Here is a 14,393-nt window from a genome sequence, read left to right on the forward strand (position 1 = left end):
GAGGAGCTATATCCCCAAAACAACCATTAAATGGTTATTCTAAACATCTAAACATTCAGCAAATGAAAGATGCCTGTTATGTAGGTCTGTCTCTATTTTTGTTATTTTTGCCTGGCACTATAGATTACGCAAGTAAGTAAGATTGTTCTTATGCCACATGCCTGGAGTAATTGTTTTGCAAGTAAATGTTCCTTAAAATTGAGAAAAATAGCAAGCAAAGTGCTGATATGGAACTGGGACATGGTCTATAATCAGGGTGGGTCTGCTAAAGAGACATTCCACATGAACCCTTGAGCTTTCCTCATTCCATACTGATGGCAATGGCATCCATTTATCTCCCTTTTCTTACTTCCTTCCATTGTGTTCTCTCTTTCTCTCACTTCCAAGTTCAGATGTTGACAAAGCGTAGTCAAATGGATATTTTCTCTTATGAAAGCTTAGACTGAGTTTGCAAGGTGACGCGTAGGATTATCGATGTACTGGCAATGGAATATGGTTATGTAACATGTTATTTATTTTTTACAAGGATGGAATGTATGCAGTGCAGTCAGTCACATACTGCACATTTTCCAGCAAATGAACTGAATAAAATACACTGTATATTTGGGACCAACGGTAGCCGTGTGGGCCACGTCTTGTTTAATTTATTGTGGGCAGCTGTACTGTATAAGCGTCTGGAGTGGACATGATGCTAGTAGGTCGCAGAGAGGTAATGCTGTCGTTGAGCTGGTTAAAATATATTGCTGTGTAGGCTATATTAGGCCTACTTTTTTTGTGGGAGCAACGTATGATGGTGTTCCCTTTATTACTTTATGTAAATATTTTAGTGAAGATCTGTGCTTTGATACAGTGATTCACTGTGCTTCATGGCTGTTTAGACCAGGCAGTAGATTATAGGTCTGGTTTCTCAGGTGGAGTTTCAGAGTGCAATAGAAATAGAACATTCCTGTTTTGTCAGAGTTCCAAGTTTTAAACTTTTGATCTAATTGGCTCGTTTTCAGCTTTTTGCATTTCTGTTCCTCAGACAGAAACACAAGTGAAAAGTCACTGGGGTGTACTAATGGTTATTTGGCAATGACAGTATTCTCAGTGTGATACTGACTACAGTGAATAAACTGTGTAGCACAGTCCAACATTCTTAGTAGCCCAAGTGTTTGTTTTGATTACCCATTTTGTTTGTTGGAAGCCAAACACACTATGTATATGACATAGCATCTCCCTTTGGCCTGCCTCAGTCAGATATGTCCCGCCACAGTGTTTCATGATGAACCAAAAAATATTTGTATACGTCTTCTTGTTACAGCAAAAGATCTCTTGTTGTGCGCGCCATTGCTTCAGCAAAGCAGATCTGAGATCTCTCACTCCGTCAGTCAGCCCCTCCCCCTTGCTGTATGTACAGTATGCAGCCCTCAAGTTTGCTCTCAACTAGCCCTCACACAATGTCATGCTTAATGCAGTCTGCAGTGGTGTGTTCTAGGTTTTTTCAGAGGGCATACTATAAATATTCCCACACGCACGGCACGTGCACATGCACATGCACATGCACACGTACAGTATGTATTGTACACGCTCGCGTTCGTCGAATGAAATAACCGCTCTATTGTTAAGTAGTTAATGTGTTAATTACTTCGAAACTCCAATGGCCAGCGGTCATTATCACCTCAAGACAATAGCCACACATAAGCCTGCACCTCAGACGCCACATTATCACATGAAAAAGGCTATTTGAACTGAAGTTTACGTTCTTGCTGTCCCCAGTCCCTCCTCCTGTGTATCAGATACGCTTCCTCGGACGGTTTCTGGATGGCTACACTTGGCTACGGAAAGATTCTGCAGGTCACTACGTATATAGCGTAACACGGTAGAACACACCACTGGCTTATATGCTTTGTTGTACAATAGCTCGCAAAAAAATTACAGATCTACAAATAGGCCTTTCACAATTATTACATAATTGCCTAATCACAGTTATTTGAGATAATCGCAATTATTTTGCATAATCGTTTTGATGTTGAATTTTTTTCATACATTTTCAAAAAATATTTACAATTATTTTATTAATCATTCAATATGTCAGTAATTTCTTAATATATTTACTTTTACTTTGGTTAAAATAAGTGTTGCATAGCTCTATATTCTGATAGTACTCATTGCTATATTGTTTGTTCTGTAAAAGGAGTCTCCCATGTCTCCAGCTCTTTATTAAACAGAAAATGCATTTTCACCTGAAAATGTACTATATTCTGTTTACTAAAGAGCTGGAGAGACCCCTGTGACCAAACAAACGCTCTGTAGCAATGATTACTATCAGAATATAGTACTTTAACCTTTTTGACAAAATATCACTTACCCTACCTTTAAGTCATTTGTAATATATGCCCTGTGCAATTCTTGATTACAAAGCCTAAAAGGCCAAACGGACATTAACTTTTTATTCATAATGTTCCTGTGTTCAATGCCAAAAACACAATTAAATAATTAATCGCAATTATTTGTATGACAATTAATCGTCAGCTTAAATGTGTAATCATGACAGCCCTATCTACAAGCTAACCACAGTGCTGCATATTACTGTAGCTTGTCTTTCTGTTCTTTTTCCTCAGACGTGCATTCATTTTGACCTATATTTGAACATTGTATCAAAAAATGTAAAGATAGCCCCAGGATCCTATTGATGCGCCTTTAGTTTCGGTGTGGTTTTAAAGGAGGGATTGAAACAACCTCTTTAAGTTTATTTTTTTACAGTCTGTGCCAAATTTAACACGGAAGTGCATTCCTGATCAGCAGAGTGCAACAGCTGCAACTAGCAGCCAGCTGCTACACGACCAAAACAAACAAACAAGTCTAATGAAGGCATTAGAGCAGTGATTCTCAACCTTTTTAATTTCAAGGACCCCCTGTTTGATTATTGGGCCACAGGCCTCAATTTGCATACAACTTTTTCTTTTTTCAATCTCTGGCACCCAAATATAGACTACACTGTAAAACCCTCTGTTATTTTTATTCTGAGAGTGTACAAAATGGACCAAAAGGAGGGTCCATTTATTTTATAACTCTCAATGATTTAGTTGGGGACCACTTAAACCCTTATTAGTTGACTGGGATCCCTGGCATCGAAATGTTGTGAGCTGAGCATGTAGCTCTGCTATTCTCTCCAAATGTTCACCTCAGAATAGGACCGCTAGGGTTTATTTGGTTAAATCCTAGTTATGCATAAAGCCTGACTTGTTCTCACACATGATGGACATAATGAAAGTCACAATATTTAGTCTGTGTGTTCTGTCTCTGCCTGTCTGCCTTGGTTTTTGCCCCCCCCCCCTCCTTTTTCACTTCTCAATCTCATGTCCATCATTCTCTTCCCCTCCATCTTTTGTCCCACTTTCCCACAACCCCATACAGTGTCTCATCATCGGCGGGGGTCCATGTGGTTTACGCACAGCAATTGAGCTAGCCCTGGGCGGAAGTAAGGTGGTGGTGATTGAAAAAAGAGACACTTTCTCAAGGAACAATGTGCTGCACCTATGGCCTTACACCATCCATGACCTCAGGGGCCTTGGGGCCAAAAAGTTCTATGGCAAGTTCTGTGCTGGAGCCATCGACCATATCAGTGAGTATTAATTTCCTTTTTTCAGTGCAGCTGAACCATAATGGAGGTGTTTTATAACAGATGATTTTCCTCGGGAAAATTTACTTAGAACTGTCACAGTACATGAAAATTGTACTTGGGAATAACGTAATTTTTTTGTGCACATTGAAATATTCACAAATGTGCCTTTTTTTTTGGGCAGTCATTTATTTCGTACAGTATTTGTTGACCCTGTGTCTCCTATGTAACCAATGAGAGTATTTTCTTTCGCTAGTTGCTGCACTATGCATCTCCCTGGTGGGATGTTTCCATGCCGCACCTCTTCCTGTCCAGCATTAGCAATTGTGTAATATATTAATATCTCCTCCTGTCATAGTTCTCTTATCACTAACATGTTATATCAGCTAAATCTCTTCTCAAGTGTTCCTGTCAGATGCCCAGAAAGCTACCAAAGATACCAGCTGACCATACTATACATAGTTATTTTATGCACTCCTCTTTCCGTTCAAGATTGAACACACTTTATTCTAGCATAAGTTAGGCTATGGTTCAAGAACCATAATGTAGATACACCCTACTTTAGTTGCAGGGAAAGTTGAATTTTCAAACGTGAGGCTGTAAAAGAAAAAGATCTATTTAAATCGCATCATATATCTTGTCATGATCATGAATCAACCTTTTATGGCTCCATTTGGTACCATTTGCACTCCGAAGTAAATTAACACTCAGAATTTGAGTGTCGGGTTGGAGAGCTACCTGCCAGAAGTGTCCTACATCACACAATTTCACAGCTCGACAGCTATGTTCCAGTAGAACAAACATGTTATTTTTATACCATCTTAAGCCACTACTGGCAAGGATTTAACATGCAGAATAACTTTCTGACAGCCTTCCAGATGTCTGGATGTGGCTACGTTTCGTTATGTGAAAATATGCCTTACAAAATAGCAGCAGCAACCTTCACTGAGGTATTGAAATACCTGATCTGAAATTAATACTCATTTGATGGTTTGATCTGTACCGTAAGCTTTTGTTGTTCTCTGTGGTTGTGCATGTGCACGTTTTGAACCGTGTGCAACTGTGTGTGCATTTCCTTTTGACTCCAGGTATTCGCCAGCTCCAGCTGATGCTGCTGAAGGTGTGTTTGATCTTAGGGGTCGAGGTTCATGTCAATGTGGAATTTGTCAAAGTTCTGGAGCCACCAGAAGAACAGCATGGTGACGGTAAGAGTGAACTGTGTGGGACATGAAGAGTGATGAGTGACAGTGACACACAGTCAGACTGTCAGTCCACTGAGTGTCTTGGCAACACACACACACACACACACACACACACACACACACACACACACACACACACACACACACACACACACACACACACACACACACACACACACACACACACACACACACACACACACACACACACACACACACACACACACACACACACACTTATGTGTGTGCCTTGCACAACAAAGCTATATATAGACCTGGTGCCCGCAGACAACGTATGTTTTAGTGAGCCAAAATCATAGCGTCTGAAACACTATGCGAATCTATTGATAGAACAGCAGTAAAATAGAACTGGAAAGTAACTATCAGCAAACTCAAGTAATCATGGTTGTCCTAAAACCTAAATGGATCATGGATGTCCTAAATATACTACCAAGTGGTAACAGTCGCACATTATCGCTCCTAGCGAAGCACCCTGCTTACAGTCACTTACTGTACACTAGCTACAATGTTATGATAGTCAGTGTGTCTTACATGTACATTGTTTCTTATGGAAGAGCTGTAAAACTGGCAAGAATAGAAGACCTTATGAGGACTAATAATTTTGACAAGAGTTGCTTATCAAATCAGCCCAGCACTTCTAAACTGTAATTTAACCCTATAAACTTAGTTGACCGGAGTCCCCCTATTTTTGCTCTATACAGAACTAAATATGTGTTGTGAGCTTATAGATTGGCAATTTTCACAGTATGTTTGCCCCAGAATAGGGATCCTAGTGTTCAAATGATTAAAATAATTTCGGCACATGGCTCCAGGTGTTAAGGACAGAGATGTATCCTACCAAAGATCTGTAGAACTGTGAACTTCCAGTGGTTTGACTTTGTTGGGATTGTGACATACAGCCATTGTTGCACACAAGTCGACATTGTTCTCTTTTGCCTCTTTACTGTCACTGTATTCTGACTAATGAAGGCAGACGTTTAATTAAAATGGTATAAACATATCCATAGGACTGTGCGATGTAGGTACGTGTGATATACTTGGCCACGTGTCCAATACTTTGGTGCGTGTCTTTAGGTCCAGGTTGGCGAGCTGAGATCCGGCCTTCTGACCATCCTGTATCCGAGTTCGACTTCGACGTTGTGATTGGTGCAGATGGACGCAGAAACACACTGGATGGTGAGAGGGAAGACGAGACAAACATACTAACAAAGTGCATTTGTGAAAACTTCAGTTAAACTTGAGCATGAGATTTGGGGGGGGGGGGGGGGGGTTTATGTCGCAATGCTGAACATTTTTCAAAAATGAATGACATTGAGGACTTCTATTGTATACTATCCGGTTTCAGATTCTGAGTGTGAACATAACATAGTTCATCACGTATAATCCTTTTTTATCGTGTGTAATCCCCCCCCCCCCTCACAAACAACAGCAGCTAGCTTTAGCATACTGTATATCTTGTGAATGGCTCACATTCAGAGACTATTAACCCATTAATACCTGGAACGCATCTGTGTCACTTTAGATGTCTTTGGCTATTCAAAAATAGCAGATATACAAGCTCATAGCGCGGCACCGAGTGCCGCGCTATGAACTTGTAGATCTGCTATTTTTGAAAAATCGTGAAAAAAAAATTTTTTAGATTTTTTTCCAAAAACTGTTAGGATTTACATTTTTTTTAAAGAATCGCCTCAGGTCTTAAAGGGTTAAGTCCATGGTTGAAGCCCTGCTCATTATTTGTTACTGGATAAAGCATTTCCTGTTGACATAGTATAGATGGGGCCCAATAGAGTATGTGGGGTCAAGTTTGTGTCTAAGAGTGTGTATGAGTGTGCATACTGTATCTGTAACAAACTGCAGCCCAGTAATCATTTGAACTGTGGGAGAGTGTTAACGGTTTGTCAATGTCAAGTCTTAACCAGAAGGGTCGACTACTGCTTGATGTGGTATGCGTGTGTGTTTGTGGTTGTTACAGCATACAGCAATTCATTAGAACTGGTAAACGACCAACTTCAGAGGCTTTAGTGACCCCAGGGCTTATGAGTGTAAATCGGTCTAAATATGTCGAAAGCTTCCTGGAAGGATCCTCCAACATTTCTTCTGCTGGTCATCTGCCTCCAAAACCAGCTGCTTCTCTTGAAGTCTGTCAACCTGAAACAAATGTGTTGGGGTTTATAGACTCTGAAGTTTTCTTCTTTTGCAACCTCTCTTGGACAATGCACCTTTTTTCTTTTGCTCTAGCAAGAGATGTAAATGTGTATGACACTGTTCTAAGTAATGGGAGAAAGGTTTGACACAATTTTGTCTTTTGTGAGACAAAATTGGCATTTTTCTCTGGAGGCTACAATTAATAGTATATACAAATGGTGAATTTGTTAATGGTATATATGTCACAGTACGTTTGGAGAACCAGTACGATTGAAGACAGAGCGCTCGTTTTTAGGCACGGGGCTCCTTCGGGGGGAGGCGGGGCTTTTCGAGACAGGGTTTATTAGCGAGGCTCGCGAGGAGGAGAAGGAGGATGCGGCGCTGCGAGGCGTGGGTTTATTACGCGAGGCTCGCGAGGAAGAGGAGCCTCCTCCTCCTCCTCCTCCTCCTCCTCGCGTAATAAACCGTCCCGTCCTCTCCTTCTCTCCTTCTCCTCCTCCGAGGAGGAGGAGAAGGAGAACGCGGAGAGGCGGGGCTTTGATGCGCCGAGCGGACCTGTCTTTTGTTGTTCCCCCCCACATAGCAACCAGGAAGCTACGCTAGGGGAACCATAATATCTATGAGGGGAACGCTGAACACGAGTTCACACGCACACGCTTGTCCATGACGGAGGCGCGCCGATTTAGTGGAGCTTGAGGCCGAGGAAGCGCGCCCTCGCGCCTCGAGGCGCGAGTGCCCGCGCTGACCGGCCGACGCTCCACTAGTCGACTCAGCGCCGTTTGATTTGTAAACCGATAGGGACAGAATAGTTCTTTTCATGGATCACTGTGTGTGTGTGTGTGTGTGTGTGTGTTAGGGCATTAACGAATAGTGATTTATGGTATTCGAACTATTCGACCCAAAAGTATTCGAATAGTCGACTATTCGGCAGACGCAACTTTTTTTTTTTATCCAATAAAAAACGAGCAATCCTCGGCCTCTCGTTGAAATGCTGTGTTGCGAGGCTAAACATAACAAGTCAGTAAACGGTTAACTAATTAGGAGGCGGGACAAACCCGAGGGTTAGTGAAATACCAGTGGCTGTTTACCAATGAGCCGCGACCTGATTGGACTAAGCCAACAGCAAGTTTGTGTGTGCTATCTGCGTCATTGGGATTTCCCCATAGGATTTCCCCTGGTAGCCATGGTTTGACAGCTGTATATAGTTTGACTGCACTAACAAAGCAACAGTTACTTGCGGGAGTGTTTCTCTTTCCTTTTCTAATATCTAAATAGGCCGAACTTAAATTATGTTACTTTAGCATGAAATAATATAGAAAATGACTGTTCAAACAAATATAATCAGCAACAAGCAGTTATGTCCAACTTCGGTCATTAGGCTATGATGCATTGTGATACGTGCGATACGACAGTTTTAAATACAAGATCAACTTATTATTAAACGTAATCTCAGCAATAAATATGAATTTCCACAGGTTGCTTAACGTTTACCAATGTATTTGTTTATTGTACTCGTGCTGTTTTACATTTCTGTCTAATAAAACATCAATCAATCAATTGTATGACAAAGAAAAAAAACAGGACTGCTGGCATTCTTTTGCAAACAAACGTAAAATAAATAATACAATAAAAATATAAACGATCACTTTAACTTTTACACTTTGCAAATAAGACAGTTGTAAACAAAACGTAGGCCAGGCCTGCTACTCACCACCGCTAAGAAACGGGCCACCTATAGTCCAGAACATAGGCTACTTATTCCACAGTAGGTGGTCGGTCGAGCCAATATGGTAATAAAAAGATACGCATATTTACTGTAACATCGTCTTCTAGACTACTCGCTGTCGACAAAGTCCTCCTCGTTTATTATGGTCGTAGACTTGTGCTCCCGACTGTTGGCATTCAAGAAGATAAGGATATCCACGTGAGCTGGGTGTAAGCTTGATCGCTGCCTGGTAATCGTGTTCCCAGCGAGTGAAAACACCCTTTCACTCGGGGTACTGGTGGCTGGGACAGCCAGGTAGGTTTTGGCCAGCTTGGCCAAACGAGGGAACTCCTTCTCATAGTGCGCCCACCACTTCAGAGGGCTGCTCGTTGTGGGAATGCGGGTGATCTGGAGATAATCCTGTACCTCCTCTGTGCAAGTGCTGTTTACACTCGTTGCTTTTTTGCTGGCATAGTGAGGCCCAAACAGCTCCTCATGATCACTTTCGAGTCGCGTTTTTTTCCCCTCTGGCTCCCCCGTCTCCCCCGTCTCCTCCGTCTCCTCCGTCTCGCTGTCCACGGCGGTATCTTCAGGGGCGTCTGTGGAATAAATAAGTCAGAATACCGATTGAGTGTATGTTCCACGTTTCAGTGAATGACAGTTTATACATCCAATTTTGCATTTAGCATATAATACATTCATAATAAATACAATAAAATACATTTACCTGCTGTATCTGCAGTCTGGTCAGACTCCTCATCTTGCAGTAGTTGAATCAGGGTGCGTTTAACCCGCAGTCTGGTGTTCTCTGGGAGGAAGCAGAGATCTTTGAACCTCGGATCCAGTATACAGGCGATGATAGGAATCGAGCCCGCCAAGTCGTAGTCTTGTGTGTCCAACTTGAATCTGGTTCTCAGCTGTGTTTGCACAGTTTTCTTAAAGTTGCGGGCTGCTGCTAAATCAGACTCATCAACTCTTAACAACCCATCGGGACCATCAGCCAGTAGGTTGAGGATAACAGGGTAAATAAATGAGAGTCCAACATGCAATTCCCCACACATGATGGTAGTTGCCTTTGCAAGGGGTCTAAGCACGGGCAGTAGCTGCTGGATCAGCTCCCATTGTGAGGCTCTCATTTGGAGGTTTCTTCTCACGGTGGGTTTGGTGACTGTCTCGTCTTCCAGTACGGCTTGGACAGGGATGCGCTGCTCGTTAAGTCGCTCCAGCATTGTGAAGGTTGAATTCCAACGCGTGGCACAGTCATTTTGGAGCCTGTTCTTTTTTACGGCGAACTGGGTTTGTCGTTTCTTCAGTGCACATGTTGCTTTAGCAGAGTGGCGGAAATGACTAACCACTCGCCTGGCCGCATCGATGGTTCTGGCTACTTCGGGTAAATCCAACCCTGCCTTAACTGCCAACTGTAATGTATGGCCAGTGCAGCCAAGATCTTCCGGGATCTCCGCACACAAACTCATCGCTAGGTTCATGCTGCTGGCATTATCGTGTACAACGCAGTAGACCTTCAGGCCCCACTCTTTGATTGTAGCCGTCATCCTTTTGGCTATGTTGACAGCCGTATGCCTCTCTGGCATTAAGCAGGTAGTGAGGACCTTTGCATGCATCTCCCAGTCGTTGGTGAGATAATGCGCTGTCACGGTGATATATGGCTCCATGGTGGGAGACGTCCAGAGGTCTGTGGTGAGTGAAACAGTCGGATCTTTCAATTCAGCTTCTAATTGCGCTCGCAGTTCATCATAGTGGAGGTTGATGGTTTTCCATATTGTAGCATGTGAGGGGATAACGTAGCCTGGTTCAAAGAATTTGATGATGTCCTTAAAGCCCCTTCCCGACACTGCAGCCAGTGGTCTTGTATCCTTAACAATGAAGTTGACTAACAGACTTGTTATTTTCTTTTTTCTGCTGTCGGTGATGGGATGTTTGGAGAATTCTCCGATTGTGGTCTGCCTTTGTTGACACTTTTCTTTTCGGCTCGCATTGTCGCTGCGGTGGCTGCTTGTGCTTGGCGCCGACGACGGGTGCTTGGTCAAGTGGTTGAGCATGGTGGTGGTACTGCTGTGATATTTTAGCTTGGCCTTACATATTTTGCAGGTCACAGTGTTACCTTCTCTTGTAAAGTATTTCCACGCTTTTGATGTTAAATTTTTAGCAGTGTCAGTCGCATTTTTCTCTGCCTCTTTCTCCGGCTCTTTTTCCTGCTCCATGTTTTTCTTTGTCGCTGTTTGTTTGTGATGCGTTTGTCCCAAGGTGAGTCAGGTGACACATGACGTCAGTATAGAGCATTAACAAATTCATCCACGAGAGGGCAGTGACAACTCATTCTTCTGACTGCCTATCTATCCAAGCTGTAAACCATAAAATAATCCCCCCAAAAATAATTTTTAAAAAATGCCGAATAGTCGACGCCATTTTAAAACGTCGAATAGTGACTTTAATATTCGAATATTCGACTATTCGGTGAATGCCCTAGTGTGTGTGTGTGTGTGTGTGTGTGTGTGTGTGTGTGTGTCAGGGAGAAAGTAAAACAAAAGCCAGAACACAATAAAAGTATCTAAACAGTCCTGCTTTCAATAAACCAAAAAAAGCGCGTGTGTGTGTGTGAGACTGTGTGTGTGTGTGTGTGTGGCCATATATGTTTGTGCACAAGCCTGGCTTGTGGCTCCCTCTAGTGCTGGGTGGGTGGTAAAAACGAGCGCGCTTTCTTCAATCGTACTGGTTCTCCAATCATACTGTAACATATACATTTTGGAAATGACTTTCTCTGCAGGTTTCAAACGCAAAGAGTTCAGAGGGAAGTTGGCCATCGCTATTACGGCTAACTTTGTCAACAGGAACACCACAGCAGAAGCCAAAGTGGAGGAGATCAGTGGTGTAGCCTTTATCTTCAACCAGAAGTTCTTTCTTGAGCTCAAAGAAGACACGGGTGAGTTGAAATTCTATGGAAAAACATACAAAAACTAACCACCCAAATAAATAAATGAGAAACGATGTAGATTGCCATGCATAAACTGGTATATTGCAGCAGGTGAAGAAGATCATGACATTTCTTCTTTAGGTGAAGAGAAGAGTTATATATATATCTTCTTTAGGTGAAGAGAAGAGTTATATATAACTTCCTTTTTGAGTAAGGCTATCACACCCCATACAGGATTACACACACACACACACACCATACAGTGTCCTCCAGTTGATTCTCCCACCCTAGTTTTCCCATTCAGCATGGTAAAAGTGAACTTGTGTTCAATGCTTATGTTCCAGGGATTGACCTGGAGAATATAGTTTACTACAAAGACCACACCCATTATTTTGTCATGACTGCTAAGAAGCAGAGCCTTCTGGACAAAGGGGTCATCATACGTGTGAGTAGCTTTGATTCTGTTCTACTTTTTCATGATCACTTCTAATTTCCTGTGTATAATTATCATATACAATATCATACAGAGACACATTCATAAGACAGCAATACACAATCTGTATCCATACACACCTTTTCACCTGCTCTCTCGCTCGCTCGCTCGCTCGCTCGCTCTCTCTCTCAGAGAGATGTGAATTAACCATCTGTGTAATTTTTTTCCTTCATTATATATATTATTTTTAAAGCGTTTTTTTTTTTACTCAAATCTTTGCTTCTGGGGGTCCCTGGAACAAGATATTTTTAGATGCCAAATAATACATATAATTTTGAGGTTCCTTGACATTAAAAAGTTTGAGAACCAATGATATAGCAACATAGGTTTTCAGAAAATTTTAAGGATTTAGAAGGCATTTGTAGAATCGGCCTCTGGTCTTAATGAGTTATGTTGCCGATCACAGCTCCTATCACTGAACTGAGAATAAAAGCTCTCTGGACAAGAACTATGGGATTAGCATTAGGAACAGGAGTGTTGCTGGGCATAGAGGAATTTCTGCAAGCGTGTAAGTGTGCACACATCTGTGTAAAGTCTGTGCTTGTGTGTGTGTGCACGGCAGGGTAGTTGGTAGTCTGTTTGTCCATGTGAGTGATGGACCTGGATGGGGGGTGTTAATGAAATAAGTTCTTAATCGCTTCTCACTCTCATTTTCTCTCTCTTGCTATAAAACACATACAGTTCTCTCTCTCGCTCTCGCTCTCGCTCTCGCTCTCGCTCTCTCTCTCTCTCCCCCCCCCCCCCCCCCCCACACTCAATCCATGTTGACAGTCAATCTGTTCCACATACTCTGCGAGTCAGAGGCTGTCTCTGGGTGAGTGTCCATGTCCTCTACTGAGATTGCTTCAGATGAATGAGGTTATTAGGATGGTCTCTGGGTGAGGGTCCATGTCCTCATATCAGATGAATGAGGCACACTGGTGCCATCATATTATGAAGTTTGTTGTTAAACCTCACACCTTTCCCCTGCCAGCCTAATTGTCTGCGCACGCACACACACACACACACACACACACACACACACACACACACACACACACACAACTCTCTGGTTCTCTCCGTCATTCACTGACATGTGTGCACATACAGTCACATAGGCAAGCACTCTTTCTCTCTCTTGCGCACACACACACACACACACACAAGTTAAGCCATGTGTTGGCAAGTCCTCAGTGGCCTCATTCTCATCTCACATTCCCTGTTAGTGAAGAGTGATATCCCATTGCCTCAGCTGTGTGCGTGTGTCACTGTTTGTGTGTGAGCACGTACTGTACATGTGGCCAATTGACCTCAAAGGCAAAGCCATCTATCCTCATTGCTCACTGGCTATAGTTACTACTAGCCATTCTGTTCTTTTTGCAGTGAAAGTCTTTTGTGAGAACTGATCTCTTTACATTGATTAGACCGGTGGTTCTTACTTGTTCGTGCCAAGGACACCCAAATTGATATATATTTGGCCACGGACCCCCCATCTGAAAATGTTTTGTGCCAGGAACCCCCAGAAGAGACAATTTGTGTTAAGAAATGCCAAAATATTCAAACTTTTCCAAACAATTTCGAGATTTTTCCAGATTTTTGAATGACCAACGTATAAAAAATGCTTAAAGTTAGAATGATTGTGAAGATGTATTAACAAATTTAGCTGGGGACCCCCCTGGAATCCCCCAAGGACCCCTTGAGAACCAATGGATTAGACAATCAGTCAATCGCTTAAGAGTGGAAAATAGTTGATCTACAAGCTCACAACGCATCATGATGCGACATGTGAGCTTGTGGATCAGCTGTTTTCAGCATGCAGCAACACTGGCACAACAACATAAATCATGCTTTATCTCCACTCTTTTCTGTGTCGCCATACAGGACTACATTGAAACGGAGCGGCTGCTAAGCAACGCCAATGTCAACCAGGAAGCGTTGCTCTCCTATGCACGCGAGGCGGCTGATTTTGGCACCAATTACCAGCTCCCTTCCCTAGACTTCGCCATCAACAACTATGGGCAGCCAGATGTGGCCATGTTTGACTTCACGTGCATGTACGCTTCAGAGAATGCTGCACTGATCAGGGAGAAAAATGGACACCAGTTACTGGTCACGCTGGTTGGAGATAGTCTGCTGGAGGTACTTAAAAGAGGGTGTGTGTGTGTGTGTGTGTGTTTTATATTGTAGGAAATAGCCCATCTAGCCTATTTTCACAGTGTGTACAGTGTGTACGTGTGCATTTTGTGAGGGGGTGTGCTGTTTATTAATGTTACTCATGGGTGCTGTGTCTTAACATTGATATTGTGTTCTGT

General features: G+C 42.6%; 1 protein-coding gene across 2 annotated transcripts in view; it reads left to right on the forward strand.

Annotated features, from left to right (window-relative positions):
* Positions 1-14,393, forward strand: part of mical2b (microtubule associated monooxygenase, calponin and LIM domain containing 2b) — a 62,437-nt gene that overhangs the window by 17,412 nt on the left and 30,632 nt on the right. For both annotated transcript variants that reach the window (XM_080437616.1, XM_080437617.1), the window contains exons 3-8: positions 3,400-3,607; positions 4,693-4,809; positions 5,902-6,003; positions 11,463-11,618; positions 11,954-12,054; positions 13,963-14,220. In XM_080437616.1, the coding sequence (XP_080293742.1) occupies positions 3,400-3,607; positions 4,693-4,809; positions 5,902-6,003; positions 11,463-11,618; positions 11,954-12,054; positions 13,963-14,220 (942 nt within the window). The remainder of the gene's footprint in view (positions 1-3,399; positions 3,608-4,692; positions 4,810-5,901; positions 6,004-11,462; positions 11,619-11,953; positions 12,055-13,962; positions 14,221-14,393) is intronic.

The sequence above is a fragment of the Gymnoscopelus braueri genome (genome assembly GCF_963280865.1).
Source record: "Gymnoscopelus braueri genome assembly, chromosome: 9".
NCBI lineage: Eukaryota > Metazoa > Chordata > Actinopteri > Myctophiformes > Myctophidae > Gymnoscopelus > Gymnoscopelus braueri.